This window comes from Protomyctophum parallelum, assembly GCF_964188405.1.
Source record: "Protomyctophum parallelum genome assembly, chromosome: 7".
NCBI lineage: Eukaryota > Metazoa > Chordata > Actinopteri > Myctophiformes > Myctophidae > Protomyctophum > Protomyctophum parallelum.
Window position 1 is genome coordinate 42,486,261 of NC_139705.1, and position 25,720 is coordinate 42,511,980.

General features: G+C 41.7%; 1 protein-coding gene across 1 annotated transcript; it reads left to right on the forward strand.

Annotated features, from left to right (window-relative positions):
• Positions 1-3,509: 3,509 nt before the first annotated feature.
• Positions 3,510-24,385, forward strand: syn2a (synapsin IIa; the record flags this gene model as incomplete). Its single annotated transcript, XM_083769035.1, has 11 exons — positions 3,510-3,880; positions 17,864-17,921; positions 18,250-18,341; positions 19,153-19,309; positions 19,504-19,593; positions 20,736-20,798; positions 20,925-21,067; positions 21,355-21,429; positions 21,619-21,721; positions 22,793-22,933; positions 24,251-24,385. 11 exons carry the CDS (start codon positions 3,510-3,512, stop codon positions 24,383-24,385), a joined length of 1,428 nt encoding a protein of 475 aa, XP_083625161.1.
• Positions 24,386-25,720: the final 1,335 nt, after the last annotated feature.

Below are 25,720 nucleotides of genomic sequence, written 5' to 3' on the forward strand. Positions count from 1 at the left end.
AATCCGCTCACTATGTTATTTTCCATGTTGTTAGTATATATATTATCTATTATAGTGGCTGAATGTGATGTTATTCTACTAGGCTTATTAAAAAGCATTCTTATTAGGATTATTAATATCAATATTATAGTCACCAGCTATGTACGTGACCTTCTGTCCGGTGTTTCTAAATGTACTTTCCATAAAGTTGGTAAATAGCTCAATACTGGAGTCTGGGGCTCTATAAACACCGCTGACAATAGTATTTTTCTTTTTTCCCATATCAATTTCTATAGTAATACATTCACAAACATCATCAATGGCGATAGTCATTGTATCTATAACCTTATGTTTGAGTCTACTGTCCACATACAGAGCAGTCCCTCCTCCAGTTCTAGTATTTCTGTTCATGAGGTTCAGCTCATAGCCCTCTAGCTCAAAATCCAACCCCCTCTCCAGGTTAAGCCACGTTTCAGATATTGCTATTACACTGAATGGTGTGGTGTGCTGACTAAGGTACATTCTGATTTTTTCAAAGTTGGCATACATACTTCTGGCGTTAAAGTGTATAATTGATATGGTATTATGTATTTTTATATTATTTTTAAACTGTTCGTCAGTGTAGTAACAGGAGTTATTTAAATTTGCAAAGAAATGTATATCTGGGTCAATATCCTGATTTATGTCATTCATGTTCAGAGCCTAGAGTCCTTAGTATAGCCATATATGATGTGAACTTAACATTTCCAAAAAAAAAAATACCATGCCCGCTCCGTACACACACCCACGCACGCACACACAAGCACGAACACACGCACTCATACACACGCTCACTACGTAGCCCGAGAGAGAGAGAGAGAAAGAGAGAGAGAGCAAGAGAGAGAACGGGGGAGAGAGAGATAGAGAAAGAGAGAGAGACTCAGATGTAAACACAGCCATGCTAGCAGACCAGTCCATAACAAACGCACCAGTCCACGGGGAGGACAAAAGTTCAGTAGATAAAAACACTAGAAAAGAGCACGGTTCCTCCAGACAGATGGGCGAGTTGTTTTTCAATAGCAAAAAATAAAAAAGCAAGTGTTGCATCCATGCAGTAGGTTCGGGAAAGTCAAAACAAAAAGTCTGCAGTAGGATTGCCAGCCGAAAAGACAGTTCATTTAAATAAATGCCATTTGGGCTCGTGCAATATCCCTGCAGTATATTAAAGGATATAATGTCAAAGGGGAAAATTAGAACCCATTGGCGGAAGCACAAAGTCGCAAAACACCAAGCAAAAAATGAAAAAGTTAACAGGAAAAAAGAATGGATATATTCCTTGGGATTTATCTTCACCAGAGAGAGGTAGTTTAGTTGGCGTGGCGGGCCAGCCAAAGCAGCTACGGTAAGGCTTATCAAAGAATGAAAAAGTTAATAAGAAAAAGAATAGGATATATTCCTTGGGATTTATCTTCACCAGAGAGAAGTAGTTAGTTGTCGTGGGCCAGCCAAAGCAGCTACGGTAAGGCTTATCGATAGTCATTTAAGTCTTCGAGCTCTCTTTTAATTTATTTTTATTTTTTTAATCTCGTTTTCCTTTCTACAACACAGTGACCCACCACTGGGGGCAACAGCACCACAGCACAATCATCAATCACCCGCAAGCCAGGCAACCTGCACACAGTGCACAGCCACTGAACAGACTATGTAAGTTCTTTATTGGCCACATTTCATACATCATAATTTATGACATGCTGTTTTTTTCTCTGGCAGACAAGAGAATCAGTTTCAGTATATTTATATCATCACTTCTAGCCTAGTTAAAACATTATCTATAAGAAAGCAATTCCTTACCTCCTGTTTCCATGGAGATACATTTTCAGGAAAAGAGTTTCACACTACTGACCACTGCTGACTTAGGATCAGCATGACATTGATTATCAATGACTTCTTGAATAGCCAAAGTGTAAAATGACACAGATGCTTTCCCGGGTTGAATTTGTTAAAAGACAGTTTTTTTTTCTTCCAGTGACAGTGATTTAAAATTATTCTATTGGTATTTTAGATTATTTTATCTACTTAAAAAATGGCAAACCTTCAATATTTTCTCTAATAGCAGAAACAAACAACATCATGAAAGCTATGTTTGTCTGCCCCTCCTTCAAATTTGCATGCCATTTCATGCATTATTCATTGAAAAATACCATCAATACCGACCATACACAAGTCATTAAAAAAGTAATCCATTACAAGGAAAATAATTACAAATACAATTACTTATCATATATCTTTAAGTTAAGTGGCATTCTATCCAAATTTCAAAGCAGATATTTATTTCAGGTGTGGTGTCCTTCGGTGTAGATTCAGGGTGAATTGATTGATTGATTTATTAACAGTTTGCAGAATTACAGTACATTTCAAGTACAACTCAATACAAAAAACTGTTAACTGTGAGTGGACGACACCATAAAGCATTTCACTTGTTTACAATAGGGCCCACCATTTTCAATTAATCAAAATGAGAATGAGAAGATGTTGACATTGTTTTGCCTGTTTTCTGCAAATGATAGCAAGATGTGTCAGAATTATAATTTAGCTTCAGTGCAGGGGAGGCTGCACTGTGGAAAAGCCCTATAGGCTATAATCATGTGCAATATAATTATTTAATACACACCACAACATTGGTCATCACAGACAGGACCTTACAGTCCACTAAAATACTGATGCAAGACTGTTGGGCAGACTTAGTTCAGATGAAATTCAAGAGATTAATGGGGGTTCTCGAACCAGTTAACGAAGGCCAGGTGGTTCATTACATATACCGACATCATCTCAGGGGATGGCTGCGGATGCTTTTCTCCCCGTTTTGCATCACCCATAAAGGCTTGCACCTAACAGCCATTTTAGAGCTCCCTTTGCATGTTCTGTAGGTACTGTAGAAAAACCCAAAGGCAGAGTGCAGGGAGAACAGGAGGAACACGGGGTGTTAACGTGAAGGAGTATAGTGGTGGATTCCTCAATCGTTTCCCCCGTGCTTCCACTGGAAACCCCTCTATTTTTTCCCTCTTTTTTTCCTGCAGTGGTTGAAAGATGCGTGACGCCTTTCTGCCAGTGAAAAATGGGGGAGGGGTAGAGGAGACAATCACACCAGAGGGGGAGAGAGAGAGAGAGAGAGAGAGAGAGGAGAGGAGGAGAGGGAGCATCTTTTGCAGTCATCCAGGGTATCGGAGGCTACGGTGATTGGCTGAGGGATCATGTGACATCACTCCCACTCGAGGGGGAGTTCTGAGGATGCGATGCTGATATGCGAGGCTGCACACTGACGAACTGAGCCGTTTCGCAGCCTCACTCTGGGAACCAGGGACCTTCTGCAGAATAATCCAACACAGGGGTGATATTCCATATTCTACCCCCCTACACACACAAACACACACACACACACACACACACACACACACACACACACACACACACACGCACACACACACACAGCACTATTGCGTTCTTCAACGTGCCGTCCTTCTTGACTCCACTTCTCTCTCCCAGTGACAGCCATGAACTATTTACGCCGGCGTCTCTCTGACAGCACCTTCATCTCCAACCTGCCCAATGGCTACATGACAGACCTCCAGAGGTCTGACCCTGCTCAGCCTCCCGCGCCTCTTTCTCCTGCTGCCACTGCGGCTGCCTCTTCCGGTCCGGCCAAGTCCCCCACGGCCGCTGGGCCTCCCGCCACTTCTCCGGCTGCCGAGAAGAAGCCCCAACCGCCGCCTCAGTCCCAGTCCGCCGGCGTGGGCTTCTTCAGCTCCATCACCAACGTGGTCAAACAGACCGCTGCCTCAGCAGGTCTGGTGGAGCAGACCCAAGTCACGACGCCCAGGAAGTTCAAGACTCTTCTTGTCATTGACGAGCCACAGCAAGAATGGTGAGGCGACATGCTGCTGCTACGTGTGTGTGTGTGTGTGGTGTGTGTGTGTGTGTGACTTGAATAATTCATAGGTTCATTGTAAAACCCTGAGTGTTCCCTTTTACAGCCTTTCATTGTGATGCAAGGAACCCCAGAATCCATGGAACATTAGACAAACATAGGCGATATACAAGCTCACGACGCAGCGCTTGGTGAGCTTGTAGATCTGCAATTTGGGGGAGAAAGAGATTTGCCCCAAAACACTGACCAACTCAGGTCCAGTTGATTATGTCTAGAAGGTTTGAGTGGTTAAGAAACACACAGCACAGGCATGGAGTACATTGGAGTAGATTGATTCTCAGCAGTAATTACAGCAAGATGGAAGATTTACATAGACGTCCATTCTCTCTGCATGGGCTCTCTGATATTTTGTCTTTTCCCAGTGTGTGGGTGATTGTGCTTGAAAATATTTTGTTGCTTATACCATGATCCGTGTTGATACAGATCATGACAGCCACATTGATTTGTTTTCAAATGAACTCGGTTAATTAAATGGAATCAATGCAATAATTTAAACAGCTCTAAATCATTCTAGAAAGAAATATATATAATATTCAACAGGCTGCAAGCAACAGGGAAAGACACTTGTCTCAGTGTAGAGCAGGCCGGAGACTGCAGTGGTTTCATATGTCATGAATGGGGGTTTCCCCCCTCTCACCGATCCCAACGTGCTAGGTCACATGATCTACACGGGGAACTGCAGCACATGATGGCTCCTTTAGTGAACAGCCAATTATACGCAGAGTTATCAAGTGAAACAAAGGAGAAAATGAAATAATGGTGTCTGAAGGTCAAACTAAAGTCGCTCCAAATAGCCAGATATCAGCTTCTTTGCATCGCAGCAGGTGTACATGGACCACTAATACCCTGACGGCCCTGTTATGGGCATGTGTGGGCATTGTTGTCTCCACCAGCCGAAGGCATGGGGAGAGTATGTTTTGCACTCCGTCCGTCCGTCCGTGTGTCCGTCCGTCCGTCCGTCCGTCCGTGACCAGCTAATCTCAGCCACCGTTAACCCGGTCGCTGCCAAATTTTGCACACACACTCCCTGGATGCCAACCATGAACCTCTGCCTCAAACTTTCCAGAACGGCCTGTTATAGCGCCACCAGGAGGCCGCTTTGTGCAAAACAATTTTTTCACAGTACACCTACAGATTTTGTCCAAACATCACGCAAATTAGTACACAGTCTCTCTAGAGCCATTCAACGAAACGGGTCTTTCAGATTTCTCAGACTCCATCCTGATTGGTTAAGATTGGCTTCCAAAGTTCACAGGAGTGCTCAGTTTCAAACAAAATGCTGCAAATCATGAACACATCGCGTGATTTCCCTGAAATTGTGCACGCACATTCCCACTAGGCCGAGGACGAAATGCCACATGAACAATTTCAACTCAGCCTCAAGGTGGCGCTATAACTGGCCCAAAAGTGTTTTTACCTCTAACTGCACGGATCTGTGGATAACCTGGTGGAGACCTGTGCCCAGAAGGGCACTTTTTCTAGTTTTAGATCTATTTTAGTCTGCTTGAACTATTCAAGTATTGCTAAACGTTTATTTTAATTTTGTATTTTAAGATGTAATTTTTATATGGAAAGCACTTTGGGTCAACTTCTGTTGTTTTTAAATGTGCTATATAAATAAAGGTGACTTGACTATCAATGCTACAGAACAAAACACAGCCAATATTAAAATGATATACTGTATATCCAAACAGCATGCCACAATAGATGCATAGTAATATTTCATAGTATAAGTATACAAAATGCAGTACATATTATTAGCCCATTAAAACCGGGAAAGTATCTGTGTCATTTTAGATTTTATATAGCAAAAGAAGTTCATCAGAAAACAGTGGTTTAGAAAAAATAGCAGAACGAAAAGCTCACAGCACATCACTTCGTGCCGCGCTGCAAGCTTGTACATCTGCTATTTTTGGACAATTTATAAAGATCTCGAAAGTATTGGAAACATTTTACACAAATCTTCTCTTATGAGGGTCCATGCCACAAAGCCTTTTCAGATGGGGGTCCGCGGTGAAATATATATTAATTTGGGGGTCCTTGGCACGAAAAAGTTTGAGAACTGATTCAGAACTATGACAGTTGTAAAATCGGCCTCAGGTTCAAATAAAAATAAACTATTAAACCCAGTCCGAAAATGTATAAATGACATTTTACACTACAGTAGTCTCACATGGCAGGACGTTCAGAGATCTACGCCTACCGATACGTCTGGTGACATCCAAATCAATGAACTGGGTGGAAATAATGAGACATTTAGGAAATAATATCACAGAACCAGGACTTTCGATTTTTCCCCAAACGTGTATCAGTATAGGCAGAGATCTCTCATTGTCTGGCTCCGCTTCACTATTTCACACCTTGTAGGCTTAGCGGCTGACGAGAATAAAATTCTGTCAGTTTTCTTTCTTTACCCAACTGAATTTTTTATTACTCCCCTAAATAATACAGCTTCATGTTAAAGGAGAAACCCTTTAAGAAATCTATAGTAGCAAAGAAGTGCAGGCGCGGTTGGTGATTCTTAGAATATCGTTTATTTTCCCATTATAAGACCTGAGGCAGATACAAATGCCTTCTTAGCAGATGTACAAGCTCACAGCACGGCACAGAGTGATGAGCTGTGAGCTTGTATATCTGCTATTTTTGAATAGCCAACTCTAAACTGTAAAATGACACAGATGCTTTCTTTATTTTTATGGGTTAAATTAAGGGTACTGAAGACTCAAGTCATAAATAGCAGATCTCCAAGCTCACAAGCGGCGCATTGTGAGTTGTTTTTGCCAAAGACACTGGTCACTGGTATAAGTGTTAACTCTGGTCAGGGAATCTTAGATCCCCTGACCAGTAACTTTCCTCTTCTACCCCGGATTTGAACCCGGCCGGTTTCCTGCTCAAGAGCTGACATTTTTTACCATTGAGTTAATAGAGCCTGCCCGCTTGAATCTTGACCATTAGGTCAAAATTCATGTCAAAATCTGGTGTTTAGGTGAGACATGACCTTTGACACAATCAAAAATTCTCAATAGAAGAACAGGGAGACAAAATACAATCACCCCAATTGTTTAAGTTATTGTATTGACATACTCTACCACACAGATTGAACAAACTTACATTCTGTACATCAATAATGTCAATTGCCTTTCAAAACTAGAAACCAGACAGAGGCAAGGAAGCAACCAAGGTGCTCAGGAGGTGTGCAGGTATAAAAATTGTAAAAATAGTAAAAAGGTGCTCCTGGGATCAATCGGGATAACACATCGATATAGAACAAAGCGGAGATCCGGGCACACTTGATGAAGGAGGAAAACTTTATTGAACCGACATGTTTCGACCTATACGCTAGTATACGGTCTTCGACCCTGATGAAGACCGTATAGGTCTAAGTGTGCCCGGATTCGGATCTCTGCTTTGTTCTATATAGAATCCAGACAGCTCGGACTTAAATTTATCATATCAACTGGATAAAATGCAGTAGTCCAGAGCCATCTAATAGAAGAGTTGGGATATTGAGGGGGCAGAAAACAGCCCGGTCACGTGGTTCAGTTTGCGCGAGCCCATAGACTCCAATGCATTCCTTAAACTTCCGGTTGTCCCCATATTCAATAGAAGTCTATGTAGAAGAGCCGCCATTGGCCCCATGACGTGAACAGAGTTTGCGTAACTCTGTCTTACTCTATGGCTCTGGTCGCAACATGCTGTAGAGACATACCTTATAGATCTGGAATTTATTTTCCTGTTAACATCTTGCAGATGTACCCTGATCCAGAGAGAATCCAACCCAGAAAAGACATCCTTCCGGTCCTGTGGTAAAAGACTAACATAGCTTTGTTGTAGACTCCAGTTAACCACTTTACCATTGACTTCCCTATTTTGGGCATGATATTATAAGCCAAAAATGTATACCGGTATGTTTTCTAAACATTTCAAGCTGTTCCAAAATAGTGAAAATAGGTCACTATGCGCTTGTAAATCAGCTATTGATTGATTGAATAGTAGTCAGAAATGTAAACTGTACAGTAAAAGGATAAACACAAACAAGTCCGGGGGACTTCCATTGTATGCTACATGTATTCAATTCATCAACATAAACAATTTTCAGAAAATACAAAATATTCATCATTATGATTAGGGCTTATGATGATTTAGATCTACCAGACAGAATCCCAACATGCTGCAGAGAATGAAATAATATCCTCTGATTTACACGTCCGCTGCGCGTAAGATGTTTATGTCTTTCTTTTCTCAATATGAACTAATCTAATTTGACGAACAAGATCTAATTTATTTGTCATTCAATAGATCACAGACTCATTCTCTTGGGTCAGTTTTGTAAACACTGCAGATGGCACAGAGAATCTTCCACAGGGATCATCTGTGCTGAATGACAATGACATACAGTGAATGTTAATGTGCTGCTATTCTCCATACTTGCATGATGAGGCATCATTTTTTGTAAATGCAAGTTGATACAAGTTTATGGAATATAGGTTTACTTTTCCGGGATAAATTATTGACGAAACCGGGCTACAAGGGCTTTAGAATACGGCATTAGCAGTGATGGCCATTTTGTGGTGCCAAACATAGAAAACCCATTTATTTTCCCGAACGAGATTTCAGAAAATATTTAAGCCTGGAACCAAGCCATCCTGGCTCCTGGTAAATCATGCAACAATTGATTCTGTTTCCAAATCTCTATTCAGTATTTTAGCTGTGACGTGAGCGCCCCCTCCTGAGATAGTTCCGGGTCCTACTTTTGTGTCGCTTTTGTGTCCCCATGGAGTTATACTGTGACGCTCCGTCGGACTAAATCTGAGACGAAAACAACCACGAAAGTCTAATTTTACCGCTTTCCTGACAAATCTGACAGTGACAGGCCGTCTGTCCCACATGGAATACTATCGCAATTTTATTTTATTGTGTCAAATAAATCCTCATAATGCAAACTAGATTCAACATACTCAAGCCTGCACACATTCTAAATATACCCCAGAAATATTTTACCGATCAAATGGACTGTTGCCACCTTCAATAATAATGATAATAGTCTTTATTGTCTCCACATCATATATTTTTGTTGTCATGGACACTTGTACAAAACATTAATAATTCCACTCGAGTTGGAAGCATTAAGACCCATTTTAACCCTCAATGGCTTCCTTTCTGAAAAATAACGTCACTGTAAAAAGATTCACGCGTTTAGATATTCAATTTACAATGAGATGCGGACGGGAGCTGGTGCCACTTGGACCCGGACGTAACATAGCACTACAAAATGACGTCGGACTTAAATACTGAATGGGAAAAACACATTTCTATCTGTGGAACAACAAAATGACCGCCACTGCTATGCCTATTTCCTGATCAGGAAAAAAAACAACAGCCGATTCAAATTTGATAAAATCAGGTGGCATCAATTAAAGTATTAAACAACTTACAAAATCTCCACTATAGAAAAAGATCAAAGAGGCAATTAAAACAATAAAAAGTCTTGATATAAAAGTACGTTTTCAGAAGTGAAGTGAAGACTACACTGACTGCCATTTATATAAATATTCCACAGTATTCCAGTGTCCCTTTAGAGAAAATTCATATTCACATTAATGAGCTCTGTAACCGCAACTAAAAAGAATAAAGGCTAGCCTAATCAAGGCGGTTCGGCCATGCTAAGTGCACTTTCCCTGTTTTGTGAGAAGGTCTAATGGAAGGAAACCCGATCAATGCTAATAAGATATAACCCCATGTCAGTTGGATGGACGGATACTCGGATAGTCTACGATGATTATGCACTCATTATCATTAGAGGGTGAATAAGGAAAGCAAATATGTATTATATTGTCGAGTTATCTCCATATCCATATAGTGATATCACACAAATATAGCAGATTTACAAGCTGGAAACGAGGCGCAAAGTGGCATGTTTTGAGCTTGTAGATCTGCTACTTTTGCTATTTTGGAATTTGAATGCTGATAAGTAACAGTTTTGGACATAATGAGGTTCACACCCGACAGAGACGAACGATGTCCAAACCAGACCATGCAATTAATCAAAAGTCAGTAGTCTAATTATGTTGATCGTAAATTAACCTTTTCATAATACATTACAAATGTCTTTATTGCCTTTCAAAGATATGACACATGAAACAGTCGTTCTCCATTTGGCTCAGAATGTACCACTAGTCCTTATTAATCCATATCCAGCAATGTGTGCTCCAAACAGTAGGTGCACTGCAGGCTTGCCAAAATGCAAATAAACCAATTCAATGTCTGAGAATGGCTAAATCAAGCTTTGTCCATTCCTGACAACACCAGTGATCAATGCCCACGTGTAATTTCAGACATGGACAACCCAGAAAGATTGATACAGACATATGGACAAATGTTTCTCGAATGAATACCTATTCGCTTAAGGATATCATGGTGTGCAATTCTGCCTAGTTACTGTATTTCCCTCCTTGGTTCTTGTTACTTGCAGTAACAATGTAGTCATTGGCTCGACCGGTGTCTCCATCCCCAAAAATCTGCCTCTGTTTGAATGCATCCATTTTGCACATCTCTTGAAATATGACTGAGCATGTTATTACGGGCTTCTCCTCCTTGTTGGAAGTGTGGCATACTATTATGTCGGAGCGAAGGAGTGGGGAGTTTGCTGTGTTTTGTCACCACAGTGACAGCGCAGCCGAATTTAATAGCCTTGAGATTCATTATATTCTGGCTGTAGACCGAGGTCTGTTCAGTGTTGTGTAGCTCTTTGGCTCTCAATCTATTTTGAACTCTGGACCACTAGCATACATTAGTTAATATAGCATCACAATCATTTTAACCACTTTAACCACATTTTACAGCAGATAAACAAGCTCCTAGCCCAGAGCATAGTCAAAATCTTTGACTATGTTGTTTTTTTCTTCTTTATTTCTTTTTAAGAAAATATTTGCTTCTGGGGGTCCCTGCTGGCACAAACTCTTTTCAGGTGGGGGTTTTTAAATTTAAATTATAATCTATAAACTCACTCTTTGTGAGTTTATATATTATTTCATGTGTGTGACATCACATCACATCGTTCACATATTTCTTAAATTTGAATGACTTTTAATTGATGTTATTTAAACGTAAATTGTAAATTGTAAAATTAAATAACAATTTCCATTGGTGTTGTGGACACCGTTTCTGCTGACTGCCAGAAATATATAGATCTACCTTTTGTAACAATCTACCTTTTGTAACGTTATAGCAGCTCCTGTAATGTTAGCACGGATGAAGGCTTTGGAGGGATAAGGGGTGTTTTATTGGCCCTGTCTCATTGTGGGAGGGATGACGTTGATCTGCACGTGCGCACACGCACGCACGCACACTGCTCATGGAAGCCAGGCTTACAACAACTCTGGCTGCTTGCCAGTGGCCCCTGCAGGACACTGGCCAATTTATTTTTGGAAAAGCTCCTCAGATGTATGACTAATGGCAAGGACTCCTCGGCCATATAGAACAAAAGCAACACGGCTCTTCACAAAGAGCATGCAGTGATTATCAGCCTTTTCATTTATGTAAATACCGGTAGGTATGATACGAATATTTGGCCACACGGACCCCCGCTTGCTCGATGAAATGTTTAGTCTCTGGGATCTCATTCTACACTTTGAAATCCACAGAGTTAATTGAACTCTGAGAGTGTACAAATGGATCCGTTACCCGGAAGGGTTCATTTGATGTTGAGAACCAGTGACAGAGGATTTTGCCCAGTCACACAGCTGCAGGGGGGTGTAGCATTGTTGCTAAAATATTAACATTAACCTTGACATTAACTGGGGTGTCGATGGCCTAGTCAAGTGGTTAAGGCACCATACAGGCTCTGATGCAGCCTGTCAAGACGAGTCGCGGGTTAGATTCCTGAGCCCGATGGACCTTTGCTTTGTGTCACTCCCCACCCTCTCCCCTGTTTCCTGTCATCTCTCCGCTGTGCTATGAATATCGGAGAAAAACATTCTGTATCTGCTAGTGGAAATACTTAAAGTTGATATATTTTTTTTCCTGAAATCACCCAATTTAACTAATTAGGCAATTCAATCTAATATCTTTAGTATTTTATTGTATGATGTTAAGATTAATAACATCTTAACATTAATATTGGATAGTGAAAAGGAAGGTGAGGGGGCACGGTGGCACAGTTGGTTTGATTCCCGCTCGGGACGCTGTGGGTGCTGGCGCCGTGTTTCCTCCTCCGCGTCATCAGTGCCCATACCCAAGGCGGGGTTTGGTGAAAGGGCCTTTCTGTGTGGAGTTTGCATGTTCTCCCCGTGTCCCCTAGGGTAGGTACCCTAAACATGCAGTAATCCTGGTCTCTAAACTGCCTCCCCCTGGCCAGCCGGGGGCGCCTGATGGAGGGGAAAGGAACTGGTTGGAATAACGTGTTCCTTCCACGCACTACGTCCAACCAGGGAACACAGTGTAATTGTTGGATACTTATTGTCTTTACCATTGGACCAAGAGCTCAAAGGCTGAGGTGTTCGTAGTCCAATTTTGTGACTAGCCTTTACGGTTGCGGTTTGGAGTGAATTATTTTATTAATGGGGAAAGAAAAAGATCGAGGCATGAATTCTGTGACCAATATGTTGAAAACCTTTGTATATGAGTTATAAAAGTTTTAGGTTATAAAGTTTGGAATCCTGAGATGCCAATTAAGACTAGTATTATCTGGTCTTTTATGAAGTTGAGATGCTATGACCTCTCAGTGGGGGCTCCTCACTGACAGGCGAGCCAGCAGTAGCATGCAGTGGAGGGAATTAATTGGTATAAAAACTAAATTGGGAGGAAATAAAGGGGTGAAAAAATAAATAAATCTGACAGGCAGCCAAACAAATTGGTCCTGTTAGATACAAACACTGGTACCTGTACAGTGTGCCGAAAAAGAACGTGAATATTGTACATCCAATTCTTTCATGTTGGGATTTTAAACTATTTTACGGCAGTGATTCTTTTGAACATATTCTAGGCAGAAGGTGCAGAATATGTACAGAAAGAAATACTTTTTCTAGTCTATGTACGGGCATTTGGAACAGGGCGCATAGAAAATTCCTGAAACATAAAACATAGTACCCACTTCCCAGTACGTACAGTATATAAAGGTGTAACTTGATTAGAGTTTAAGCGGTGCTTAACAAAGACCCAGAAAGAAGGCTAATCACAGACAAAACAGGGCGATGGAGGTCGGAAATGACCTCTGATCATACCCTCATTAGTGGCGTGATCTTACAGGCTAATCTAATCAAAAATAAATTACATGGAAACAATGAACCAATTAATACAATATTTATCTTTTCTTTGAAAATATGACTCTGATCTTTTTCTAAATCTCATATTTAGTATCTCTGTCCACCTTTTTGAGGTAACACAAACATTGAAGACGAAGGTGAGGACGCAAATTCTGATTGGCCGGAATGAGATGATGTATGATGTACGATGATAAGAGCGCCCCTCACTTCACACGGGTGTGAATTATTTTCACCAGGTCAGGTCGCCAGGTCTGCCTTGAAATCCACATAGGTCAACCCCAGGTTAACTGCTGAGTAGCTTTACATTGAATTGTCACTCGTGTTGTGTGGGGCACACGCACGCACGTCGCACGCACACACAAGCACGGCTAGAGGTTGGTGAGTCATTTAACCTCCTGAACCCTAGAGTTCCTATTCTGGGCATGTCATACAGTCGGGCAAACATCCTGCAGAAATGGCTCTAAATGCGTTGTGAGTCTTTATTGTGTGTAATGCTTAATTTATACACATCATACAATGGTGCCGCTCGCCGAAAATAGCAGATTTACAAGCTCACCAGTCACCACACATCGAAATTCACTCAAAGACCGACCACCGACACAAGGTTTCAAGTACGTTTCAAGGCATCACCTTCCTCAGGCTCTGCTATCAGACGGCTATATTCCACGGCCTCTGTGTCTCTGTATTGATTGTGAACGTGGATGGCAGGGTTGTGGGGGCGAGATGCAATCACCATTAGAGGATGCGGGATCAGATGCAAAGGCCGGGTCGTGATATCCCTAGAGAAATCTTCATATTAGCTCTGTGAAATGAATTTATGTCCCCTAATTATTATTGAGACGACAAAGCTGTTGTTTTGCTTTAAAACAACTGCCCCTGCTCATTTATCATATTAAGATGTCAGTCACAGCAAAGCGTGGTTTTTCTCCAAGGAGAGCTGCCCTACCATATATTTGCTCTAGCGGCAGGGAGAACAGATGTTGCTTGACATCTCACTTATTCAGAATAAAGATTCTGTTCGCCGTCTTCCCACCACTGCTCGAAATTAAGTAAAGAGTTCAGTCAGTCACTCTCATACAAGCGAGAGGGGACATCATTGTTAGACACGCCAGGCCCTATTAGTTTCAGCTGATATACTGCATAGGGGATTCCAACAAAGAGAATTAAACCTCTGATCATGTCAAAAGGGGGGCTTTTTTTGTACTGAGGGCTTAACCCCATCCCGAACATCATTCACAGGCAATAATTGGGAAAGGTGAATGTTAAGTAGGCTAAATAAATTTGAAGTTGAAATGCAGCCTGTGCAACCCTGCTGCCTCCCGGATCCTCTGAATGTCTCTTGACAGCTCTTCAATGTCTAATGTGTGTTCTATGTGACATCAATTTAGCACTCAGTAGTTGACTGCCAGTCAGGGATCTGATTTATACTGGCTCTATACCGTGTCTCACACCGGAAACAGCAGCTCTGCAAGCTCACAACGTGCCACGAGGCGACACTTTGTGAGCTTGCATATCGTCCGTTTCCGGTGCAAGGCAGAAAGCACAGACACACAACTCAAGTGTAAAATTGTAAATCAGCCGATAAGGCTTCCTGTCAAGTTAAGTTGTTACTTGTTACCTTGGGAAGCTTTATGGGATGAATTAACTGTGACTACAACTTGAGTGAATGGGAGAAGGGAGTGCTTTAATGTTCCCCACCACGACACTAGGCTTCAGAGCTCATTAGTTTGTGTTGTTAAAGTGTTTGCCTCTGCAGTGCACGACAGATCACAGTTAATATCAGTGTAGCAGACATCTGGAGAACTCTTCTGTTCAATACTCTGCTGTCTCCATCTGTGCTTTTCCACTATAATGACTGTCACACTTGCCTAGTGTGGGTAGTATGAACACCGGGAAAATATATAGAAAATAACCTCCAGGCAGTCCTTGATGCAGAGATGCTGTTTGTCTCTATTCACACAGACCAAAAGTATTTACAGAGATACTGGACAGGTGGCCCTAGCTCCTTCCACCACCACAGTCCTACTGTGACTGCCAGTGCCAGGCAGTGGGAGGATTCCCTACATTAGAGGTTAAGCCCCTCCCACTGGAACACACCACCCTGAATTGATTCCACAATTACACCAGTACTTCATAATGTCCAGGGACAACACATATTATTCATCACATATTATTATACATCACTTATTATTCAATCAATTAACCATATCATACTATCATACTATAATCATACTATAATTCTAACAATGTCTGTCCGTGTGTCTGTCTGTGTGTCAGAAACACCGCCGTAGCTCCTCATTGCCTGCACCAATCGCTCCCACTTTTCACACAGGCATTGACCATATGAATATGGAGGGCGTAACGAAGCCCTTTTTTTGATTTAACACATTATTGATTATTAATGAATTTATTAGTGAATTAAAAATGCACCGGGTGCAGTACCCCCCACGGCCACAAATATCTCACAACGGGTAAGGGCTAGTCATATAAACAATGAGAAAGCAGTGTACTCTAAACAAACCCTCATACTGTTGGTATGTTCCCCACACCCCACAGCTGATAGTTGCTCCCTACCGTACCATGGAGACAACAAGCAATTAGCAATCAAGCATCATCCAATATACATACACAGCCCAAAATAATATAATTCTCTGCAACATACACAATAAATAATAATACAAACTTTAACCCATTTGTGTCCCGACCTTCCTGTTAGATTAGAAATAAATAATCAGAATTTAATACAGGTCGTTCAATATATTATCAGTGGCAGGGTGAACTGCCACAATGACATTGTTCAATGTTCGGCAATCGGGCAGAAACCTCTTATCTCCATTTTCACTCTGTGTTTTTTGTAAACTAGAGCGGTGCCCGTTGGGCACTGGCCTGCTTAGAACGAGTTGGAAATGCATGCCCACCCAGTTATTACGTCCGTGTCCCTTTTACTGTATACCCATATATGGAGTTCTTTGTCAGGCATGCCCAAATATGGAGTCTATGCAGATGTCAGAACACCATTGTGATGTCAGAACATGCAAGCTCCATATATGGAGATCTATGGGTCGATCAGGTTCGATCAATTGGCTATTTTAGGCTCTGTCCAGATGCTTTTTTGCTGGTTCTGGACAACCGGCTATCTGACGAACTCGACAGCGGGCACTGCACTCCCTGTGGTGGTGTGGAACATGTTTTCATTTAAAGTCGGTGGAGCCAACGGTTCTAGAGTTACGTGGATTACAGACGTGTCTCCCCGTGTGCAACTGTGCAATATACGTCAGATTCCTATGTGAAATACTGCCAATGAAAATATTGTGATTCTGAGATGTGATTTGAATTTGAACAATGTTAAATATCCCGGTGAGATGCAGCCATTTTATGTCTTTGCCATTGCCCTGTTCAGGAGGCATCATCATTCACCATAATGTCCCACTAGGTGGCATTGGCATTATACTGCTGTTACATCCCAGTGGGTGATCTCTAGGTAGGAGGGACTAACATGCTGTATACCCAAAATGACAAATTGAAACGGAGTTTATAATAATCAAGCCAAATAACAAAACACATGGGGATGGGACTGCTGGTGCCAAAAAGAGAATATACTGTACAATCAAAACCTCCAAATAATTAAAAAACTAACCTTCCTACACCAAGTACAAACAGAAGTTACAAGTGGCAGTGGCATGCACTCACCTGTGTAAAATGACAGTCAACTTACTACATGTGTAGAATGTAAAAGGTACCCCGGACTAAACTAACTACCCTTCCCTGTAATACGTTTGGCTGTTCAAGAAAGGTTGCAAAGCTGAGTTAAATGGGTTAGGCCTGAACAAATTTGGGAATGACTGGTAGAAGCATGGCAGAAGGGAAAGATACTTATATGGCTGGCAACACAGGTGGTTTATATATAGGCTGATGGCTGGAAAGAATTGGATTTGGTTGAGTTATGGAATGATTAGCTTCGGTCTCAGCCTTATACTCATCTGCGAAGAGAAAAGCCTGGTCACAATACAAGGCAGAGAATGCATAGCCGGAAGTGTCAGGCCGGAACATCTGTCAGATGTATTTCCCCCGGATACAATATTTTTTCAACCAATCACAACACTTTCCTTGAGCAATACTTCCACCAAAATCCTGCTACTTCTGCCAAATTCCAGCAATGCACTCACTCTACAGTGGGTCTAGCCCAGCATGTGGAATGATTGAAAGCTGAGTGAATGGGGCTGGAACTGTGAAAATGAGTGACAGGCAGAGAGTAGGAGCGGAGAAAAACATCCACATACAAATGCCCCCCATAACAATACTATGTTACTGTTACAACTCTGTAAGTTGTAACAGTAATATTCATAGGGGAAACGCCAAATATAATCTACTGTATATGGATAAAGCACTGCTGGAAAGTAATGTGGTATAGTGTAGAAGCAATGAATAGGCTACAAATGTTAGAATTCACAAATCAATCTCAAAGGCTTGCTGTGTTTATGAAATTGTGTTGCCAAATTGCCAATTATGATTTAATAGAATGTGCTTAGCGAAAGCCTGTAGATCTGATGTATTAAGTTAATACAAAGTAACAATGTAGATGATCAATAGAGAGACGACTTGTGGTGTTTGGGTGTATTCAATCAAAGGTTCAGTTCATTGTGTTTCTGTTTCTTAGGGCAAAACTGTTCCGGGGGAAGAAAGTGCAAGGAGACTTTGACATCAGAGTGGAGCAGGTGGGTTTCAGCAAAGCCCCGGATTTACTTAATATTCACTCGTCTGTTGTTTTTCCATTATGAGTGTGTTCATCTAGCTTTGGGGCAGAGTTTGTTTTGGATTCAGAATCTTATTTTTCTACCAGGTGGGAGTTTGTTTTTAACTCATTTTGGGCGGGAACCCCTTTTGGTGTTAGCATTATGTTATGCTTTAGCTATTGAAAAATAGCAGATCTACAAGCTCATAGCGCTACGAGCTTGTAGGTCTGCCATTTTTGAAAAATCGAATAGAATCTGTTCTCAGGTCAAAATGGGTTAATCATGAATCTATTTACCACATCTTCTGCAGGCTGAGTTCAATGAGCTCAACATTGTGGCGTATGCCAACGGGACCTGCACCGTCGACATGCAGGTGCTGAGGAACGGCACCAAGGTTGTCAGGTGAGATGGGTGTACGTAGACAACACAATGCTGCCACGAGAGGGGTAAAAGAACAGCACATGGCAAGAAATCATTCTAATTTCCCTCAGCTAAAGCAATTTTACAGCATTCATCACAAAATGGATAAATGCATGCCGATGGTGAAATAAAGTCAAAACACTGACTGTACACATTTACATACTGTCAACATTTTCTGCCGTAACACATTTTTGGTGTCTGTCAGATTGGTTTAATCAAATTGAAGTGGAGCAAATGTTTTTGCTATAGGTTTGTTGACACTAAAGCCTTAATTATACCACGCACGTCATACGACGGTGTCACTATGTGTCACTTAGCTGCAAGCTTCTTTTATTTCCATTTATTTTTAAACACAAAATCTTTCTTTCTGGGAGTCTCTGGCACAAAACATTTTCAGATATCTGCGGCCAAATATATCAATTCGGGGGTCCTTCACACGAAAAAGTTTGAGAACTACTGGTGTATTCGGTAAACACTGAAGATCACATTAGAGCAGCTGGTTTTCAACCATTGGTCCTTGAGGGGGTTCCAGGTGGTCCCCAGCTAAATGATAGAGAGTTGGTAATCAAATGGACCCTTATTAGATCTTAAGAGAGCGTAAAATCTCGATCGGAGCTACACTGATCTAAATGTCATCAAATGGTGGTCCATGGCTCCAATGCAGAATAAATAATGGACCTTGATATGAAAGGGAACTGGATTAGAGAAACAAATCTGATTTCTCCTGCGGTCTGACTCTGAGCAGAGCCTCTTAGTTCCCACGTACATCTCTTCCATGCTTCTTATTTTACAGGTCTTTCAAGCCAGACTTTGTCCTCATCCGTCAACATGCCTTCAGTATGACCCAGAACGAGGACTTCCGCAACCTGATCATTGGCCTGCAGTATGGAGGCGTCCCCAGCACCAACTCCCTGGACTCCATCTACAACCTCTGTGACAAGCCCTGGGCGGTATAGGCACACAGTAGCATGCACACACGCACGCACACGTAATGTATCTATATTTTTGCCAACATCTTTTAGAGATCATCAATAATAGCAACTTGTCTTTCTGTGTGTGTGCGTGTGCACACGTGTGTGTGTGTGTGTGTGTGTGTGTGTGTGTGTGTGTGTGTGTGTGTGTGTGTGCGCGCTCGCACGTGTAGTTTGCCCAGCTGATCAACACCTTCAGGAAGCTGGGTCCAGAGAAGTTCCCTCTGATTGAACAAACCTTCTATCCAAACTACAAAGAGATGGTGAGCATCATCACTAATAAACTACAAAGAGATGGTGAGCATCATCATTCAAATCAAACTACAAAGAGATGGTGAGCATCATCACTAATAAACTACAAAGAGATGGTGAGCGTCATCATTCAAATCAAACTACAAAGAGATGGTGAGCATCATCACTCTAATAAACTACAAAGAGATGGTGAGCATCATCATTCAAATCAAACTACAAAGAGATGGTGAGCATCATCACTAATAAACTACAAAGAGATGGTGAGCATCATCACTAATAAACTACAAAGAGATGGTGAGCGTCATCATTCAAATCAAACTACAAAGAGATGGTGAGCGTCATCATTCAAATCAAACTACAAAGAGATGGTGAGCGTCATCACTAATAAACTACAAAGAGATGGTGAGCATCATCATTCAAATCAAACTACAAAGAGATGGTGAGCATCATCACTCTAATAAACTACAAAGAGATGGTGAGCATCATCATTCAAATCAAACTACAAAGAGATGGTGAGCGTCATCATTCAAATCAAACTACAAAGCGATGGTGAGCATCATCATTCAAATCAAACTACAAAGCGATGGTGAGCATCATCATTCAAATCAAACTACAAAGCGATGGTGAGCATCATCACTCTAATAAACTACAAAGAGATGGTGAGCATCATCATTCAAATCAAACTACAAAGAGATGGTGAGCATCATCACTCTAATAAACTACAAAGAGATGGTGAGCATCATCATTCAAATCAAACTACAAAGAGATGGTGAGCGTCATCATTCAAATCAAACTACAAAGCGATGGTGAGCATCATCATTCAAATCAAACTACAAAGCGATGGTGAGCATCATCACTCTAATAAACTACAAAGAGATGGTGAGCATCATCACTCTAATAAACTACAAAGAGATGGTGAGCATCATCACTCTAATAAACTACAAAGAGATGGTGAGCATCATCATTCAAATCAAACTACAAAGAGATGGTGAGCGTCATCATTCAAATCCAACGCTGGCAATAAAGGCAATAAACAGCCTCTTCAAAGAGGGAGATTAAACATATAAAATAAACAGCCTCTTCAAAGAGGGGGATTGTGAAACAAAACAATGTCAGAGCATAAAACATCAATGTCAGGTTTCTGTCTCGTCAGGTTGCCATGCCAACATTCCCTGTTGTTGTGAAGATTGGACACGCCCACTCTGGCATTGGAAAGGTATGTGAATGTTTTACAATGTTAAAGCTTAGTAGTAGTAGTAGCAGCAGCAGCAGCAGCCATTCCAAAGCAATTAAATGCAATGCCTTAATTTGATATCAGTGAAAACATGTGATTTATTGACAGGTAAAGGTGGAGAACCACACTAAGTTCCAGGACATAGCCAGTGTGGTGGCTCTGACCCAGACCTACACCACCACAGAACCTCTGATCGACTCCAAGTATGACGTCCGAATCCAGAAGATTGGCAGTGACTACAAAGCATACATGTATGATGTCATTTAACCACTTTGGGCATGCATTATCTCAGTGATTCTCAACCTATGGGGCCCCAAATTATTGTAATAAACATAAGATTTTAATGATAATATATCATTCATAAAATGTTATATGCGCTGATAATGCACGCGGACCCACCCATCTCACACTTTTGAGATTGGCTATTCTCACTATTCTTCGTTCCTATGACAACGTGTAATCGGGCTTAACTGGCTAACCTCACGAGTAAACCTTAAGTTATATAATATCTTTCATGATGTCATTTTCTACACTTTAGGAGAACCTCTATATCTGGTAACTGGAAAACCAACACCGGCTCGGCCATGCTGGAACAGGTGGCCATGACCGACAGGTGAGTTCCTCCCTGCCGATGTCTCACACCCTGCAATTGTTTGGCAAATGTCTCTCAGTACGATCGAACATGAGAAGAACCTTTTGAGAGGACACCTCTCAAAATGCTTGTGCGATCGGTGAGTCTGGCCTTGTGCTGTATTTGGAGACAGCTGTTCTATTGTCAGTATTGATTTTGTCTTGTGTCTAGGTACAAGCTGTGGGTAGACACTAGCTCAGAGATCTTTGGTGGTCTGGACATCTGTGCGGTCAAAGCCATCCACGGGAAAGATGGGAAAGATTACATCACAGAGGTACAGGCCACTGTTTTACAGGTTCATGCTGAATTTATAAAGGGGTTTCTTCATTAAAGTTCTGCAATGCATTTACCTATTTCATTACTTATTGTCTTACCTTTCAAACACATCAGGTGAAAAATGTCCAGAATCTTAATTTGAGCCACACGATTTGTAAAAACTGGCAGACCCAAAAGCAGAACACAACAAAGTCAAAGTCCAAAGTTCCAAAAATACTAACACTAAGGATTCACAAGGAAAAATACTAGCGAGGTTGACTAGAAGCGTTACCACGCACTGAGGTTGTGAAACAATCTGGCATCGGCGCGGGGAGAAGACCAAACATTTATAGACTGGAGGATGATTAGCTGATGCCAGGCAGGTGAGGGAGATTAGGGAACTGGAACCAGGTGTGCCAAGCTGGGAACTGGAGCCAAGCCTACGCCCAAAACACACGCCCACTCACAAAGACACAGACACTGACAGAGACTGTGACAATATGGGACCGACTGATTTCATACTCTGAATCGGAAAGTAGTGGTACCCATACCCGCTGCCGAGTTGGTTGTCCACAACCAGCGTAAGGGTCGATATGTCCAAATATGGGCATGCCAATATACAGGGTATACCAATGACATCAGGTATCTCCATACATGGACATAAAAGGGACACAAGTAGATGGTCAGATACAAACATCTCCATCCATATATGGGCATAAAAGGGACACAGGCACACAGTTACAGACATCTCCATATGGTCACAAAAGACACAGACAGAGGGGTACAACGGGTCGGGTACCAAGACAAAATCCCAGACATATGACTCAAACATATTGGTCGGATCGGCAGTGTGACGTAGGTGTGAGGGCCGCATATCGGCTCTCACACCTTCCTCTGAGGAAGGTCTCACGACCGAAACGTTGCCCCTGAAATTGAATAAATTATTACTTGAACCAGCAAGTGGCAGTGTGCGGATCTAGTCTTGTCACCTACGCACCTGCTTGGGAAGGAACCGGGTGTGCGGAAGTCTTCTCTTCACTAGAATGTCTGTATAATAAAACATTCAATCAATCAATTGTTTTGCTCTCAGGTGGTGGGCTCCTCCATGCCTCTGGTCGGGGAACACCAGGCTGAGGACAGGCAGCTCATTGCAGACCTGGTGCTGACAAATATGGAGCAGACTTCAGAGAAGACAGCCAACACGGCCCAGAGACCCACCACCATACAGCCGGTAAACAAATAGGAAGCTTATTAGTTTAAATCTCGCAATGACACTTGGGTAGAGGTTTGGCTTGTGTGGTTACCTTGCCGTGATGTAATTCCAAGTATTGATGAGATACTGTATATATCTTCACTGATTTCCAAAATAGCGCATATACCCATTGACTTACATTGCACAGTGAAACAGGACCGTACCTGCGACACGTTGTGAGGTCAGGTGACTGACCTGATACAACAGGTCTGTTCATCAGCTCTGACCTGATGAAGACCCGCTAGGCTTGAAACGTTGTTAAACTTCAATACATTTTTCTACCGGGAGCTATTACACAGTGTGTGGACCCTTCCTCTTCTCAATGAGAAACATTCCTCACAAATACAACATAGATCCCCCCCAATACTTTCCCCGTGGATATAACAATAGAAACAAGAACAGAAACAGCCCGAGGCATGCTGAGAAATCCCTTCTCAGCCAACAGCTCGGGATGCCGTGTGTTGTTTACTTGAAGACAATATTAACAGCAGTATTTGGATACTTGGATAGATGCCATGTTTGGTTTTCTGCTCCTTATATCCTAGTTCATTTGCATCCTAAGCACATACTTGCTGTTGTGGAAAGACACACTACACAGGTATATATTTTTTACTTTACTGGAGTATTTCCAATTTTTACTTCTACTCCAATATCTCACAGACAAATATTGTACTTTTTACTACAATTATTTGAAGAGTTACTTTGTAGATTTTGATTATTATAAAACAAACATTTACCACTTTAACTCTATGTCCTGACTCCTGACCTATATAATGTACTTTGGCTATTTGAAAATAGGCATGTGACGCGTTCTGTTTTCAAAGGATTTTTATACATCTTATACATTTGAAAACTTTGAACATTGAATACCGAACTTCTAGCTCCTATGCATCCCAAGTGAGTGGTATTGCAGACTGTTATAGACGGTCAAATAAGCACCTTGACCACTGACCATTGGCAGGGTCTGCTATTGCTAAATGTCAAAATTGTAAATTGTACTATGGCACAGGAAATTACAAAAAGCGTACATGTCCTCATATATCACAGTAGTCCAGGCCAGGTCTTCAACGCTTCTCAGGCCAAGAAAGGTGTGAGAGAGATGAAGCAGGGACCCCCCCCCCCCTTCATATTGTATGTGAAATTGTGTTGCAGATTAAGCTTAGATTTCATAGATAGCTTCCTAGACTTGTTTGACAGCACTGTCAATGTGTAGCGTTGTGTTGGGTTCATGAGCAGACAAAATTGGAACTGGAACAGGAATCAATATAATTAATTATTTATCCTCCTCTTTTTTAGGGTGCTGGCCAGAAGGGAGAGCTGGTGTCGGAACCCACTAAGAACGGTACTGCACACCCACCTCAAGGTTGTCTGCAGTACATTCTGGACTGTAATGGCGTTGCAGTGGGGCCAAAACCAGTCCAGGCCAACTAAAACATGTCACCCAGGAGAAAGGGAGGTAGTGACGTCTAGAGATAAAACCATGATGTATATTAGCCAAACACACAAACACAAGAAGAAGTGTGGTGTGTGTGCGATGCTGATACTATAGCTAGACTCCGATCTTGGTGACGTTGGCTCGGACAGGCTGGAAAAAGCAAACAGCTGTCCTGGACTGGGTTTTGTTGTCCTCTATGCAGTGTCAATATGTACCGCGTGTCTACCTGTTGACCTGTTGATTCGTGTGCTTGTAGAGGTCTACCCTTGTTTCTGTAGCTGATGTGGATTTTCTTTTGGGGCTGTTTGATGATGATGATTGTGCCTACACCCAGTGCTGCTCTGTGTCACCCAGCTACCAACCCCCCCCTCTCCTTTTTTCCGTTCTCCGTTTTTTAGCTGTTTACCTTTAAATATCGTTCAAAACTGTGGTCCATTCTTGTGCAGTTTGACATGTGTGTGTATATCTGGATAATGTACACGTGGGTGTGTATGTAGTACGGTGATTATTTTCATACATATAGCTGGAATAGATATTTATTTTTGCTTTGCATGTTTGATAGAAAGAGAAAAAAAAACAATACAGGTCTGTTATAAGTGTCTGATTAACCGGGATGTTGACAGTAACATCGCAGTTGCATCTAAAGCTTGTGTGCATTGTGAACGTGTCATAAGAAATGCATATTATATAAGTTCTACACAAATAGATGTAATTGATCGTCAACGATCACATATTAATAATATGACAGCTGAGGTGTGCACACTGCTGCAAACACAATCAGAATTCAGCATTGACGTATGTTTGTCTTTCGTTCAGTTAAGTTGTTGTTCTAGACTCTAGACTAGAGAGATACCTATCAGAATAACAGATATTTCTTATGTAGAATTAATAGATTAATGAAATAGTGTGTGCTGGCAACTAGTTGTTTTTTACACTGTCCCCCACACACCCTCCCCCTCACTCAAATATTTTACTATGTAAAAAAAGAAACATGTCACAAGACCTACCGCAGAGCACTGGTACTCAATGACGGGTCCAGGGACCACCAGAGGGCCAAATGGGCCCTTTATGCGGGTCTGTTTTAACTCTGACAGTGTACAAATGGAATCAAATGGACCTGTAAGGGTCCATTTGTACACTGTCAGAGTTAAAATCACTTTGTATAAGGGGTGGTGGGATAGTTGTGGCCATATATGCATATCAAACTAGGGTCCCTTCCTTGAAATGGAAAAACGGTTGAGAATCACTGCTGTAGACTAGAGGGTCTGCTGCATACATGCATTCAAACAATTTCAACACATTTTTGCAATTTTGAGCCAAAGAATGAATTA